Below are 16199 nucleotides of genomic sequence, written 5' to 3' on the forward strand. Positions count from 1 at the left end.
TGCCTTTGACCTCTTGTTCCTTGTGAGTGAGAGATGTCCAGCTTTGTGCTGTGACCACAGACAGGTTGTGTGCTGTGGCTCTATGGGTGGTACACTTGAGTATCTTGGCTCCTCTGATTTGGAAAGCTTGGGGTTTGCCTTGCTGGGCTGCCTTCTGTGGTTTTCATTTGCAAGTCCTGAGTATCAAACTTAAAGGGGAATGGTTTGAAGCTGAGGGAGAGGAGGTTTAGACTGAAGTTCTTCAGTAGAAGCTTCGGTGGTGAGACTCTGGAATAGGCTGCCCAGGGAGGTTGTGGATGCCTCTGCTGTGGGATGCTCAAAGTCTCATCCAACCAAGTCTAGTTGAGAGGTGCCCTTGCCCATGGTGGGGAGGTTAGAATCATAGAATGCTTTAGGTTGGAGGGGACTTCAAAGATCATCCAATTCCAACCCCCTGCCATAAGCAGGGACACCTCCCTCTAGAACAGGCAGCCAAGACCTTGAACACCTCCAGGGAGGGAGCAGCCACAACCTCCCTGGGCAACCTGTGCCAGTGTCTCACCATCCTCACTGGAAAGAACTTCTTCCTAACATCCAGTTTCAATCTCCCCTCTGCCAGTTCAAACCCATTCCTCCTCATCCTGTCATTACAAGACCTTGTCAGTAATCCCTCCCCAGGCCTCTTGTAACCCCCTTTAGATACTAGAAGGGTGTTTGTCACCAGGAAACGAGCACAGTATTTTTGTTCAGGTGATACTAGTTCAGCTGATGTTTCTCTTTTAGGTGTTCAGTTGGATTCTGACAGGCTTTTGGTTAGGGAAATAAACCTTAACTCTGAAGTGTGATTGAGTGTTTATATGCAAGATACAACATATAACAAAAGCAGGGAACTGTAGAGATTGTTAAAAGTTCCCTTCAGTGGGAGAACCTGGAGGACTTCTTCCTAAAGGAGACTAATTACAGTCCTGTTGAATTTTTGGATCCTCACTTAAGTCATTAAGCTGGGATAATTCTATTCATTTGCATACAAATACTGTACCAGACAATGAAATTCAGTGTAAGGTGCCAGCAAACAAAAACTGAGTGCCTTTGGGACTTCATTTGATCTGAATAGAGAATTTTGCCTCTTGTTTTTCAAGGTATCTATATTTGTGGCCAATTCAATCTTCACTGTATCTCTGTGGGATTCGTGCAGCTGAACATTAATGAGTCACTCAGCTGGATGGGATTCATGGGCTCATGTCTGGTTCTTGGCTCAGTGTTGTGTCTTTATTGTCTACTTAACAAATGTGCCTTAAGTTCTTTAAAGCCTCTTACTACATTTCCTTTTCTAATTTGAGCAGCATCTGAAGTAATCTCTCTGTTTTTTTTTCCCCTCCTTTGCCCTGTTGTTTGCTGTCAGAGCTCAACCCTGAAGGTGAGTGAAAGAAATCAAGACCAAGTCTGAGTGGTTTCATGAGTGACAACATGGGCAGTAAAACAGATTTGGAAGGGAGCTGTTATTTTACCTATTAATTAGAGATCAGCTGAAAAGCTGTTGTCAGCTTTGCAGTTTTCCTAAACAAAAGCTGTGCATGGAGATGTGTCTGTAGCTGAGTCTTGATTTTCAATGCTTATGCTCTTGGGAACCCAGTAAGTACAACAAAAAAATGTAGGTAGCTTTGGTAAGGGTTCCCTTCCTTTTCTGGATGTTTCAGGGGACTTTGGGGTGCTGTGTAAGAAGCAGATACCTGAACCACCTCAGGAAATACTATTCCTTGTAAGAATAGGTAGCACCATGTGGCAAGTTTCTGCTACACAAAGTAATTCAAGCTCAGGAGTAAGATATTTGTCTTATCATCAAGAGGAGATTTTAATTTCCCCATTGAATGATCAAGATACAGTTGAGTGAAATCATTCTGAAAGGTCATGGGTTTATTGGTTCTGGAATTTTCCTGGGGACCCAGGGATATTCTCAGGACCTGCCTTAAGCTTTTTATGCTCCTTTTACACTGATTTGGGCTTTTCACAAGCTGCCGGAGAATAGTTACTTGGAGGCATTACCAGCCAGCCAGGAGAGCTGCTGAAGTGACAGCCAGAGGGATGCAGTTGAACCTTCTGGTAGCATCTTTCCACTGCATGAGCCTTAGAAATCATTTTTGATTGGAAGAGGTCGGAGAAGCAGCAGAGGGGTTTTAGCAAAACATTTGCTAGGGTAACCGCTAAATGGTTGGGCTCTGTGTTAGTGCTGAGCCTGCTAAGCTTACTTGAGTGATAAGCTCTGTGTAGCTATCAGCTTCATGGCTTTCCTTTCTTCATACAAGCTGTGACATCTGGGTGTGAAATAAGAGCTTTGTGTTCTTTCCTTTCAGGAATACCAAGAGTTGCACAGTGTAACTTCAGGCTGCCTTTACGCTTGGTTTGCTCTCCAGCTCAGCCTTCCAAGGCAGCACACCACAAGCTGACCATTGAGACCAATAAACCTCCCATCACTTTTCTCACCATTTTCCCAGGTATGCTTTGCAAATAATGGCTATGACAGAAAATGTGTTAGGAGCTCCAATAGGAATTGTTTGTGCTGTACTGAAACATGTCCAGAGAAGGGCAGCAAGGCTGGGGAGGGGCCTGGAGCACAGCCCTGTGAGGAGAGGCTGAGGGAGCTGGGGGTGTGCAGCCTGCAGAAGAGGAGGCTCAGGGCAGAGCTCATTGCTGTCTGCAGCTCCCTGAAGGGAGGCTGTAGCCAGGTGGGGTTGGGCTCTGCTGCCAGGCACCCAGCAACAGAAGAAGGGGACAGAGTCTGAAGTTGTGCTGGGGGAGGTCTAGGCTGGATGTTAGGAGGAAGTTGTTGTCAGAGAGAGTGATTGGCATTGGAATGGGCTGCCCAGGGAAGTGATGGAGTGGCTGTGGCTGGAGGTGTTAAAGCCAAGCCTGGCTGGGGCACTTAGTGCCATGGTCTGGTTGCTTGGCCAGGGCTGGGTGCTAGGTTGTGCTGGCTGAGCTTGGAGCTCTCTTCCTCCTAACATCCAGCCTAGGCCTCCTCTTCTCCATTAAATGTATTTAATAATTAAATTTATTTAATAATTCCATTATTAAATAATAATTACATGTATTTAATTTCATTATTAAAGAACAGTAATGCAATAATTATGAAATTATATGCTTTATCAAATTATTATTCAATAACAACAGTGCAAATAACTCCATTCTTGCACCAGAAAAGCCATGAACTTAGTGATATTTTCTGATCTTCAAACCTGAGCAAGGTTTTGTCTTCAGGAGAAGATTAAAATGATGTCAAGGAGGAGTTAGATGCCATTTAGGGCTAGAAAATAGTGAAAGTGAGTACTATAAATGAAGAATTTCAGTTTAAATGTCTGCTGTAATTATGTGCTGATGATTTGGGGGAGATAAAGGAATACTCTGTGGTGCAATATGCTGCAGACAAGAGCTGAGGAGGCATTAGGCAAAATGTTTCCATGCAGCAAATGAGTATCAGGTTACTGTGCACTGGCACTCAGAGTGCTGCTTGTTGATATTAAAGAAAAATTAGTTCCAACTCAGAAGTGTACAAAAAGGCTCTGAACACTACCCAGGGATTTGAAGAGGAGAATTGAAAGAAAGTGACTCATTTAGCTTCATAACAGGCAAAAATCCCCCAAAAATAGGGGGAGGAAGTATTTTGTGACTGCATCATAGATCTAGATGATCACACCAGGACAAGAAGATAGGAATAAACAAGGCTTAGGGAGTGATTGTGAGTTAAGTTCAGTCTGGCAGAGATTAAGTTTCTGCCCTTCAAAGGCCTAAGATTCTGGAACAGCTTCCTGAGAACGCTCTGGGCCAACAAATTGAAGTTGATGGTTTTAAGGTGGAGCTGATTCTCTGTTTGAAACATTTCTGTAGTGTATGTGTCTGAGAGCAGCAGAGTAGGCACAGTTGGGTTTTCTAGTAGCAGAATTTGCTTCACTGGGAGCATAAATATCCCTTATCTCACCAATGAGTGTGCTGGGTAATGCTTGGAAAAGAGAGACTGTTTTTCAGAGCTCTGCAGTTTGGGGATTTAATCACAGGCTTCCACTATGGTTAAGCAATAGTAATGCTTTCAAAGTAGAGTGTTTTGCCTGATTTTTGTTGTTGAAAATACAACACAAGGCAAAAGCCAAATGTGTTCCAGAAGGCGCTGAAATCTTCTGCTTTCTGTTCATCCCATTGTCAGTGACAGGGGAAGGACAAAGGTGCATAATGCTCATGATCAGTGAAGGGACTTTGGATTCTTGGTGTGTTCATCCCATTGTCAGTGACAGGGGAAGGAAAAAGGTGCATAATGCTCATGATCAGTGAAGAGACTTTGGATTCTTGGTGTGTTCATCCCATTGTCAGTGACAAGGGAAGGACAAAGGTGCATAATGCTATGATCAGTGAAGGGACTTTGGATTCTTGGTGTGTTCATCCCATTGTCAGTGACAGGGGAAGGAAAAAGGTGCATAATGCTCATGATCAGTGAAGGAGCTTTGGATTCTTGGTGTGTTCACCCCATTGTCAGTGACAGGGGAAGGAAAAAAAGTGCATAATGCTCATGATCAGTGAAGGGACTTTGGTGTGTTCAAAGTGTGTGTCTTGCACTGCCTGCTTTGCCTTGCTTTTAGAACTGACACGGTGTAGGTTTTAAATGAGGGTTCTCTAAACCTGAGCCTTTTAACCTGGTCTGAACCACTACATGGAATGAAGAGGAAGATGGGCATGGCAGAGTAGCTGATTGATAGTGATGTAAAGGTGTGTGGTGCTGGAAAGAGAGTGTGCTTAAAACTTTTCCATCATCATTTCCTCTTGATTTCTGCATGAGTGAAATTAAAGGTGACCTCGTGTCCAGGAAAATGTGATAGGCTTTGGCTTGTACAACAATCACAGTTCTGTCTGGAGATAATGCAGACTGAAGCTCTGAGAAATCTGCCTTTTGTCTCCAGGCTGGGGCAGAAGGTGTGGCTCAGCTTAGCCCTGCGAAGGAAGGCAGAGCACAGCAAGCCACTGCTGCTACTCTTTACTTCTCAGGCGGTCTCATTCTGGTTGCCCTTCTGAGTTGGTTCTGCAGAAGCTGATATGGTCCTGGCTATGGCTTGATGTTTTGCTGCCTATCAGTGTCAGATTATACAAAATTGCATTTCACTTTCTTTTGCAGACTTTGTTGATCCATCTGATGATGACCAGGCAAACGTTCTGGGATTTCAGTTTTTAACTGGCTCAAAAACCACTCTTCTGGCTTCTAAAACATCGCGTAAGTGCTCTTGGTGTTACAGAGGCTGATCACCACTTCGTGTGTGTTCTTCTGCTAGTTTTTACCACATGTATTTGGTTTTAAATGCAACAATACTGACATTGTAGTAATGCAAGACCCTCATCCAACCTGGCCTTGAACACATCCAGGGAGGGAGCATTCACAGCCTCCCTGGGCAGCCTATGCCAGTGTCTCACCACCCTCACTGCAAAGAATCCTTTCCTAACCTCTCGTTGGAATCTTCCCCTCTGATAGTTTAACCTCATTCCTCCTTGTCCTGTCATTACAAGATCTTGTCAATAGTCCCTCCCCAGCCTTCCTTTAGCCCCCTTCAGATCCTACAAGGCCACTCCAAGGTCTTCTTGAAGCCTTCTCTTCTCCAGGCTGCAGAGCCCCAGCTCCCTCAGCCTGTCCTCAGAGCAGAGCTGCTGCAGCCCTCTGAAGCATCCTCGTGGCCCTCCTCTGGCCTGGCTCAAACAGATCACTGTCACACACCCACAATTTGATGCTTCAGAGGCAAACCTGAACCTTTCCTTAGTCTTTTAAACAAAGGCCATCAGAGCACAAAGTCTTCATTTGACACAGCAGCCTAACAAGTGGTGAAGCTGGAACAGCTACTGCACACTGCAGAGAGCTCAGAGGTAACACCCTGTGAGTGCTCTGACAGCTGCTTAGAGTGAGGAATCGGAATCTAGTCTGCTGATGTGATATTCTTTTGACACATCAATCAGCTGCCTCACTGTTTTAAAGAAATCAGCATTTGTGGTGGGTTACATAAATAGTGGTGGTGTCAGCTCTGAGATAATGCTGAATGCCTTCCCCAGTGGAACCAAATGTGTCAAACCCAGAAACCAGCTGGAGAGCCACTTGCATTGTACCAAGGATCGCTTCATGGTCTGTTTGGATGGGCCATGTATGGCTATGCACTATTTGCATGCTGATTTATCATCACTTTGTTTTCAGTTGGTTTAATAGAGGAACTTGACCAGTTCTAGCTGTGACAGGCTTTATAAACCCTTCCCATTCTTCAGAGCTTAAACAACATCATTTTTCTGGACGACAGTTGAAAGCTTTCGCTTTGTTTTGCCTAGTTGCTGAACTCTGTGCTGTTCAAGAGACAGATTTGTGTCTGTATAAGAAATACATTTTAGTTTCTAGGGAGGTTATAACTTTCAATTCCCCCACCCCAAGCCCTCGAGCTTCTCCTCTCAGGTTTGTTTATTCACCAGCTAGGAATGACGCTTGCAGTCTTTAACTCTAAACTTTCCCACGCCGCTTGACTTGTGAGGTTCACTTCACAAAGGAGATTCAAGATAGCTGTTTCTCTTAGTGTGAACACTTACTTCTTGTCTGGGAATTACTGCTTCAGAAAACAGAGGAGGTTTTTTGATGCCACCTATGTCAGCAGCCTGTTTCCAGCGTCCACTTCATGTGTTGGATCGGTGTGGTTGAGACAAACCAATCCCCCTACTTGAGTAAACCTTTTATTTTTAATGGAAAACATTTGGGAAAGCATAATTCAGATTTTTTTTGTTGTTGTGAGCAGTCACTATCCATAAAAAATATTTAGTGGGATTTTAGATAGCTCAAATGGTGCTGCTTGAGTGGACTGATCTTCTGTGGAACTGGTGTATGCAGTTGGAAAAAGAGGAGGCTGAGGGCAGACCTCATTGCTGCCTACAGCTACCTGAAGAGACATTGTGGAGAGGCTGCTGCTGGGCTCTGCTCACAGGCAGCTGGAGACAGAGCAAGGGGGAATGGCCTCAAGCTGAGGCTAGGGAGGTTTACAGTGGACATGGAGAGAGTGGTCAGGGACTGGAATGAGCTGCCCAGGGAGGTGGTGGAGTCACCCACCCTGGGTGTGTTTAAGGCTGGTTTGGATGTGGTGCTTAAGGATATGGTTTAGGGTGAATCTTGTAGAGTAGTGTTCTGGGTTGGACTTGGTGCTCCTGAGGGGTTTTGCCAACCTGGATGTGTTTAAGGGCAGTTTGGATGTGGTGCTTAGAGCTATGATTTAAGGCAAATCTTGTAGAGCAGGGTTCTAGGTTGGACTTGGTGATCCTGAGGGGCTTCTCCAACCTGGATGTTCCTGTGATTCTGTGATACGCTGCATTACCTGGGAGGCCTTACTCTCAGTCTCTTATCATCACAGAAACACAGAATTGTCAGGGTTGGAAGGGACTTCAAGGATCATCCAATTCCAACCCCCCTGCCATGGGCAGGGACTCCTCACACTAGCCCAGGTTGCTCACAGCCCCATCCATCATGGCCTTAGAACCTTACAGGGATGGAGCTTAACTGTTTCTTGAATCTAACCCACCTTTTTTGAGAGCTGGGAGATCGTGTAAAGCAAATGGCTGCAATGCTCTCCACTCAGGCCACAGTGACATGAGATTGTGTTTGTATTGACCAGCAGACAATGTATGGAAACCAAATATGCATTTTGGAGGAAATTAGTTCTCCCCACTCTAAGCCATTAATGTATTAGATCTGTCAGTTACAAATGGCATGACTGTTGATTTGGCCTGCAAACATCTGAGCTAATTTCCCTCAAGGAAAAATCACTTAAGGCAAAGCATGCTGCTACATCCAAGGCCAGCCATTACCCTGTGAGTGTTTAAAGGATGGCTGCTAGGTTGAATGTTATCTCGAGCAGATGGTGTGCTTTGCTTTAACAGGCATGTTTTTAAATAAAGCTTGCTTCTTTCCTCTTGCACTGTAAACAGCATTTGTCATCCTCTGGTCAGTGAAATCCATACCCTGGGAGGGATGCCAGTTGCAATGTCAAACAATCTTGAATTACTAATGCTGAGGAAAATTCTCAATAACTACATTCGGCTTCCAAAGAGTTCTGCTTAATCTGATTTACTCTGAACCTTCTCAACAAGGGCAAAGGAGGAGAACTATTTTGTATCAACCCCCAGCCAAATCTGTTTCCTTGTAGCTGTGGTTCTGTCTCTCCTTTTGAATAGGGTATTGATGGGTGAGCAATGGAAAGAAATAAGTAATTGTTGTTTCAAAGTGTTTATTTGAAAGAGAACCCAATTAAACCAAAAATGCTGCTGTGATCACAGTCATCATAGAACCCTAGGAGAGCTCAGGCTGAAAGGGACCTCAGAGCTCATCTGCTCCAGACTCCCAAACTCTCAGCTAGACTCAGCTGCTCAAGACCTCATCCAGCCTGACTTTCAGCACACCCAGGCAGGAGGTAGCCACAGCCTCCCTAGGCAGCCTATTCCAGTGTCTCACCACCCTCCTACTGAAGAACTTCTTCCTCAGCTCCAGTCTGACCCTGCTCTGCCTCAGCTTCAAACCATTCCCTCCTGGCCTGTCTCTCAACACTCTTAGGAAAAGTCTCTCTGCAGCCTTCCTGTAGAATCCCTTCAGGCACTGGCAGGCAGCTTTAAGGTCCCCCTGGAGTGTTATCCAGGCTGCACACCCCCAGCTTCCTCGTCCTATCCTCCTAGCAGAGGTGCTCCAGCCCTTGGCTCACCTTTGTGGCCCTCCTCTGGATTCACTCCAACAATTCTGAGTTCAGATTTTCCACACTGTTTTCTTCTCAAGATTCAGCTAGTTCTGATTCCTTGGAAGCAGAAAAGAAGATTGCACAAATGTGGACTGGGAACAGCAGAAATAAAATCTTGTCCCAGTACCTTGAGAATTTGAAATTGACTAAGATCTCTTAAATGAGTTAGTTGGGACACTCAGCAAGTCTGTACTTAACCAGTTTGGTGACCAGGATGCCCCGTGGGACAGAGTCAAATGCCTTACTCAGGCCCAGGTAGATGATGTCAGTTGCCCTTTAATTTTGTGCTTCAAGATTGCCTGTTAAATACTCTCTTTTGTCCTGGCTTTAGGACTGACCCCAGTCATAGCCAAGTATTTCTTTAAGACCAGTGAAAATGGCTGTGTTACAGAGATCTGCCAGGCTTTGGATACAGTGAGCAAGTGAGACTGTTGTGTCCTCCAAGCTATGTTGTACAGTGAGTGCATTCCACACGTGTTTATCAGTCTTGTGCTCATTCTTGTCTTCTAAGAGCGCTACAGAATCCAGAGTGATCACTTAGAGGACCTTTGGCTGATAACAAAAGAGCTCACACTTCGACTGGAAGAGCATTTCAAGAAGCAAAACTGCAAGGATTTTGCATGCTCCTTCTCTGGATCAATTCCCCTGCAAGAGTATTTTGAACTAATTGATCAGCATTTCGAGGTATGTTCAAAGAGATGTCAGTGGTTAATGTTCTTTCTGCCAGCTTAAACAGTGGTTCTGTGTTGGAATGGTGAGTAACAAGGAGACAGCTCTAATCACAGGCAGTCTGCCTTCAGGAGGTAGGAAGATGCAGCTCTGATAGTGCAGCTAGCTTGTAGAAGTAGTGAATAAGATCTATGCACTCCTTACCCCCCAAGCTTTCCAGTTAAGAAAGACAGCAGCTGCTTGAAAATGTCTGTTAAACTGATGGGAAGAGCAAAAGCAGCTCCAATGAGAAATACTGTTGGATATGCTTCCATGGTGCTGTGTATTCTGTGAAGTTGAGCCATCATCACACAAACTTTCATAGATTCATGGAATAGTTTAGGTTAGAACTACCTTAAATGTCTCATTCCAACCCTGATGGTAGGGACATCGGTTGAGACACCTTTCACTAGACCATTTTGCTCAAGAACTCATCCATCCTGGCCTTGAACATTTCCAGGGAGGGAGTATCCACAGCCTTCCTGGGTAAGCTGTTCCAGAGTCTCACCACCCTTGGGCTGAGGAACATCTTCCTCAGCTCCAGTCTAACTCTGCTCTCCCTCAGCTTCAAACCCTTCCCCCTTGTCCTGTCTCTAGACACTCTTATGAAAAGTCCCTCTGCAGCCTTCCTGCAAGATCCCTTCAGGCACTGGCAGGCAGCTCTAAGCTCCCCCCAGAGTCTTCTCCTCTCCAGGATGCACACCCCCAGCTCCCTCAGCCTGTCCTCACAGCAGAGCTGCTGCAGCCCTTGGCTCATCTTTGTGGCCTCCTGGACTCTCTCCACCAGCTCTGTGTCCTTATGCTGGGGGCAACAGCACTGGAGGCAGGATTGGAGGTGAGGTCTCAGCAGAGCAGAGCCAAGGGGCACAATCCCCTCTCCTGCCCTGCTGCCCACACTCCTCTGGCTGCAGCCCAGCACACAGCTGCCTGCTGGGCTGCATGAGGGCACTGCCAGCTCCTGAGGAGCTACTCAGCAATCAATGTACTCAAGGCTCTTTCTTCAGAGCTCCTCTCAACCCACTCTGCACCCAGCCTGGGTTTGTGTGTGTTGTTCAGAGTTCAAGAAATGTTGTTGCTGTAGCTGATGAATATATCTGAAAGGAAAAAGGATTTCACTTCAGTAAAGAGCAATCATTCAAATAAGGCACAATTTAGCACTTCCCTTCATGCTCCAGGTTAAACCCATTTCCTTTCTCCTGCAATCATGTCCAATACACTGTGTGTGTATGTCTCAGTAGCTCACCAAATGAAAAATAAGCCTTGGGATCCTGGTGGGGAAATTTCACTCTTGTTGTTGGGCTCCCTGAAGAGGTTTCTGCCTTTCCACAGATTGTTGTGGCTTTTGAAAATCAGTTTTGGTTTCAGTGGCAAGTGATAATTACTGGAAATGTTACTGAGGGTAAAACATAGAAGCACAGAATAATTTAGGTTGGAAGGGAGCTCAAAGCTCAGCCAGTTCCAACCCCCTGCCATAGGCAGGGACACCTCCCACTAAAACACGTCACTCAAGGCCTCATCCAGCCTGGCCTTGAACATCTCCAGGGAGGTTGTGAAGCACAGAATGACCCAATGTGATCTTTGATCTTTGATCACATTGGGTGATTCTGTGCTCCACAACCTCCCTGGACAACCTGTACCAGTGTCTCACCACCCTCATTGTAGAGAACTTCCTAACATCTAGTTTGAATCTCCTCTCTGCCAGTTTAAACTCATTCCTCCTTGTCCTGTCATTACCAGACCTTGTCAGTAGTCCCTCCCCAACCCTCCTGTAGCCCCCTCCAGATACTTCAAGGCCACTCCAAGATCTCCTCAAAGCCTTCTCCAGACTGCAGAGCCCCATCTCTCTCAGCCTGTCCTCACAGCAGAGCTGCTGCAGCCCTCTCAGCATCTTGGTGGCCTCTTCTGGCCTGTCTCGAACATTTCCACGTCCTTCCTGTGCTGGAGGCTGCAGAACTGCACCCAGGACTGCAGATGGGCTCCCACATGCAGCTGGTGTACCTGGCGTTAGCCTAGGTGAATGATGCACACTCTCCCAGAACTATTCCTGCCATTCCCCCAGTGCATTTGGAACGTGCACACACCCTGCAGGCAGAACCCTGCAGCTGAGTTCTTGCCACCCTTTGCATTGCAGCTGCGGCTGAACGCGGAGAGGTTTCAGGAGCTGCTGTCTGAAAGGGCTGTGCAGTTCCGAGCCATCGAGCGCCGACTGCTGACGCGGTTCAAAGACAGAACTCCTGCTCCTCTCCAACACCTGGATACCCTGCTGGAGGGGACATTCAGAGAGGTCAGTACAGCTTGCTGCTGAGCCTAACCTTTTGTGCGAGTTTGAGGCTAGCTGAAATATTCTAGTGAGAGAAATGAGATGCTAGGCTGTGAAAAGCAAACAGTGGGGATGTCTGCTGCACTCACAGGCTTGCTGAGATGGATAAAAACAAGGACACAAACACAGATAAGACAGTGTGAGAGTCTCTGTCTGCCAGAGTTGGTGCCTGTGCTTCTCTCCCCGGGCTTTTGCTGTGTAACCAAATTAATTCTGCTTCTTACGTCCTTTGCTGATCCTCCAACCTCCCCTTGCATGTAAGGCAGACTGTGGGATAAGGTAGAGGTGTGGAAAGAAGGTGGAAGGGTGCTTGGGAGCCCCTCCTGGGGACTGTGATTTCTGGGAGGGCTGCTGTGTTTCTGTAGTACCTTTGACTTGTATATTACTGTATAGGCTGTAAATATTGTAAATATCTGCTTGTGTGTCATAGAAATAGAGAATCAACCAGATTGGAAGAGACCTCCAGGATCATTGAGTCCAAACTAGCACCTAACCATTCTGATTAACTAAACCATGGCACTAAGTGCCTCATCCAGCCTCCCTTTAAACATCACCAGGGATGGGGACTCCACCAACTCCCTGGGCAGCCCATTCCAATGCCAATGACTCTATCTGGGAAGAATTTCTTCCCAATATCCATACTGAGCCTGCCCTGGCACAGCTTGAGACTGTGTCCTCTTGTTCTCACACTGGGTGCCTCGCAGCAGAGCCCAACCACACCTGGCTACAGCCTCCCTTCAGGTAGTTGTAGACAGCAATGAGCTCTGCCCTGAGCCTCCTCTGCTGCAGGCTGCACACCCCCAGCTCCCTCAGCCTCTCCTCACAGGGCTGTGCTCCTGGCCTCTCACCAGCTTCATCACCCTTCTCTGGACACATTCCAGTTGTTTTGAGGAGCCCAGAGTGGAACACAGCACTCAAGGGGTGGCCTGAGCAGTGCTGAGCACAGGGACAGAAGAACTTCCCTTGTCCTGCTGCCCACACTGCTCCTGAGCCAGGCCAGTATTACATCTTGTGCTAAGCTGTGAATGTAAAGCTTCATTCCTTAACTTCCAGCTGTTTGAGTCCAGTCTGGGTGATTTCATAAAGGTGAGGGTGCAGGTAACTCCCATACCCTCAACACCTTTCTTTCTGTTGTTGATCAAACTTACTTTACAGCACCTAAGCCTTGCTTTCCTGCTTCCATTTACCATCCCAGAGCCCAGGAAGCAGCAATGTGTTTAACCTGTTACTGCCTGTAACTTTCTAGATGATTTGCAGCAGTTTGATTTAATCTGAGACCACAAAATCTTCCCCCTTGGGTCACAGCAGGCTGACAGCACATCCTTCTTTCTAACTGATGTTGGTACTGTAAATATTTTATACTTTCATCTGAAAGTATTTTATAGTTCATAGCTTGTGTAAATATTTTATGGTATGCTGTAAACTGCTGGGGTGGTTTGGCTGGTGTTGTGTTCCCCACAAAAGCTTCTGGGGCTGACCATCTCCTTCCTTCTGGGGATTTTATGATAGCTGCAGGAGGACAATGTTGAGGAAAAGAAAATTCCTTCCTTAACCATCTCCATAGTGGAAGTACACCAGCAATAAAAGAATTTTCTCTCTATTTTTTGCCCCAGCCATAGCCCTCTGTTGCTTTAGAATAACCTCTGTTGTTGTTGCATGATGCTGAGAAGTCACTTTGTGTGGCAGCTCATGGCTTGGACAGGGGCACTCTGTGCTGGATCAGGAGCTGGCTGGACAGCAGGGCCCAGAGAGCAGTGGTGAATGGAGCCACATCCAGTTGGCAGCTGGCACTGGTGGCGTGCCCCAGGGATCAGTACTGGGCCCAGGCCTGTTGAATATCTTCATTGATAATCTGGATGAGGGAATTGACTCCAGCATCAGTAAGTTTGCAGATGACACCAAGTTGGCAGCATGTGTGCATCTGTTAGAGGGCAGGGGAGCTCTGCAGAGGGACCTGGACAGGCTGGACAGATGGACACAGTCCAGTGCCATCAGTTTTAACAAGGCCAAGTGCCAGGTTCTGCACTTTGGCCACAACAACCCCAAGCAGCACTACAGGCTGGGAACAGAGTGGCTGAGAGCAGCCAGGCAGAGAGGGAGCTGGGAGTGATGGTTGGCAGCTGAGCATGAGCCAGCAGTGTGCCCAGGTGGCCAAGAGAGCCAATGGCATCCTGGGCTGGCTCAGGAGCAGTGTGGGCAGCAGGACAGGGGCAATCCTTCTGCCCCTGTGCTCAGCACTGCTCAGGCCACCCCTTGAGTGCTGTGTCCAGTTCTGGGCTCCTCCATTGCAGAGAGATGTTGAGGTGCTGGAAGGTGTCCACAGGAGGGTGACAAAGTTGGTGAGGGTCCTGGAGCACAGCCCTGTGAAGAGAGGCTGAGGGAGCTGGGGGTGTGCAGCCTGCAGCAGAGGAGGCTCAGGGCAGAGCTCATTGCTGTCTGCAGCTGCCTGAAGGGAGGCTGTAGCCAGGTGGGGTTGGGCTCTGCTGCCAGGCAAGCAGCAACAGAACAGGGGGACACAGTCTGAAGCTGTGCCAGAGCAGGTTCAGGGTGGACATTAGGAAGACATTGTTGCCAGAGAGAGTGATTGGCATTGGAATGGGCTGCCCAGGGAGGTGGTGGAGTCCCCATCCCTGGAGGTGTTTAAAAGGAGGCTGCATGAGGCGCTGGGTGCCATGGGTTAGTTAATTAGAAGGGTTAGGTGATAGGTTGGACTCTGAGCGTGGAGGTCTCTTCCAACCTGGTTAATTCTGTGCTCTTTTGTTGTTTGGAGGGTCTGAGTTTTACTTTCTAACATACCATGTTAGGGAAGTTGAGTCATCATTAGATTGCTTGCTGCACAAATGACTTCATCTTTGTGAGCTTTTGTATATCACAACAATTAGAGAGGAAACATTTCAGGACTTATTTTTCCTTACTGTTTGCTCTAAGAGAACATTTCTCTGATTTGGAGAAAAGTGCCTTTTCCCTGGGGGATGGTATACAGGTCAGATTTGCCTTCATTTCAGTCTTCACTGTGAATGAGTTAACTGTGACCTTATTGTGACCTTTCAGTATCTGAAGGAGGCTACAAGAAAGCTGGGGAGGGACTTTTTAGGCTGTCAGGGAGTGATAGGACTGGGGGTAATGGAATAAAACTAGAAATGGGTTGATTCAGACTGGGTGTTAGGAAGAAGTTCTTGAGCATGAGGGTGGTGAGAGCCTGGAAGGTGTTGCCCAGGGAGGTGGTGGTGGAAGCCTCATCCCTGGAGGTGTTCAAGGCCAGGTTGGATGTGGCCTTGAGCAACCTGTTCTAGTGGGAGGTGTCCCTGCCTGTGGCATGGGGGTAATACTCGAGGTCTTTTCCGACCTAAACCATTCTGTGCTATCATCTTCTGTCTTCATTGGAGTGAGTACATCTCATGCAAAGAGTTGAAGCATTCAGGATCTGGTACATATGCTTTCAGTAAGGCAGTAATGAGGCTGGATAAATATCAACAGTCTCCCTCTGAAAATCCACTGGAGCCTGGAGCCTTTCTGCCACTGGAATGCATGCAGTTGTGTTTCTCAGAGTAATGCCTTTCAGAAGAGCTCTTCAAAGGAGTTGTGTCCATTTTTGGAAAGTTCTCTGTTTTGAGCACCCTGCTTGTGCTTAATAATATTCCTTAGGCAGAGTGCATTCCCTGGCAAACAATGACCCATACCCCAGGGACTCCTAGTGGAATGACTTACTTGCTTCAGTGGTCTTTGGACTGAGCTCTGAAGAAGTGCTGGAGAAGTCTGAGGGGTTTTGTAATGAAGTAGGTATGATAAATACCACAATGAAATGTTAGGAAAGAAATGAGGTTTTATTCTCTTACCACTGACTGAGAATCTCCTGTCCTCTACTGAGTTAAATATTGTTGTAATGGAAAAAGAAAACTTTTGCATTGTTTAATCTCTTCTTTCTTTTTTTCTACCAAAGCAATTGTTGTGTATGGAGAAGAGCTTAGTTGCTGGATTTTGCAGTCAGAAGGACAAGACTCTGGTTTGAAAGTGTGTTCCAAACCTTTCCATCTAGAACAAGTAGAAATGACTAGTTAGCATGACTGTGTGGTTTGATGATTAGGCTCTCAAGGTCCTGGGCTCTGTGAGTGGTGTTCTAACAGGATAACTGTTCTAGCCCAGGAGTTTTTGGAATGGAAGCCAAATCTCCAAGCCTACAAAGGTGCCCCTTACTGCTTCCCTTATTTCACAACAGTCAAACCCTTGTGTGCACAGCCCTTGGCTTGCAAAACAAGTAACCTTGACTGTCCAACTGATGTGGTTTCATTGCCTGGGTGTGATACTTGAAGCTGCTTCTCTGTCGTTTCTTTGCCCACCTGCAGGTTGTTATGAATTGCTGAACTGCTCTGAGTGGATTGCAGAGGTTCAGATGTTCAGCTCCCTCTGTAGCACTT

General features: G+C 46.8%; 1 protein-coding gene across 11 annotated transcripts in view; it reads left to right on the plus strand.

Moving 5' to 3' along the window:
* Positions 1 to 16199, plus strand: part of BBS9 (Bardet-Biedl syndrome 9) — a 230463-nt gene that overhangs the window by 42603 nt on the left and 171661 nt on the right. For 9 of the 11 annotated variants that reach the window (XM_064169881.1, XM_064169879.1, XM_064169880.1 and 6 more), the window contains 5 exons: positions 1382 to 1396; positions 2331 to 2471; positions 5135 to 5230; positions 9268 to 9440; positions 11596 to 11748. In XM_064169881.1, the coding sequence (XP_064025951.1) occupies positions 1382 to 1396; positions 2331 to 2471; positions 5135 to 5230; positions 9268 to 9440; positions 11596 to 11748 (578 nt within the window). Of the gene's footprint in view, positions 1 to 1381; positions 1397 to 2330; positions 2472 to 5134; positions 5231 to 9267; positions 9441 to 11595; positions 11749 to 16127; positions 16170 to 16199 lie in introns of those variants that run through there. The other 2 variants (XM_064169887.1, XM_064169882.1) reach the window with 2 other exon arrangements.

Source organism: Pogoniulus pusillus, chromosome 32, assembly GCF_015220805.1.
Source record: "Pogoniulus pusillus isolate bPogPus1 chromosome 32, bPogPus1.pri, whole genome shotgun sequence".
Lineage (NCBI taxonomy): Eukaryota > Metazoa > Chordata > Aves > Piciformes > Lybiidae > Pogoniulus > Pogoniulus pusillus.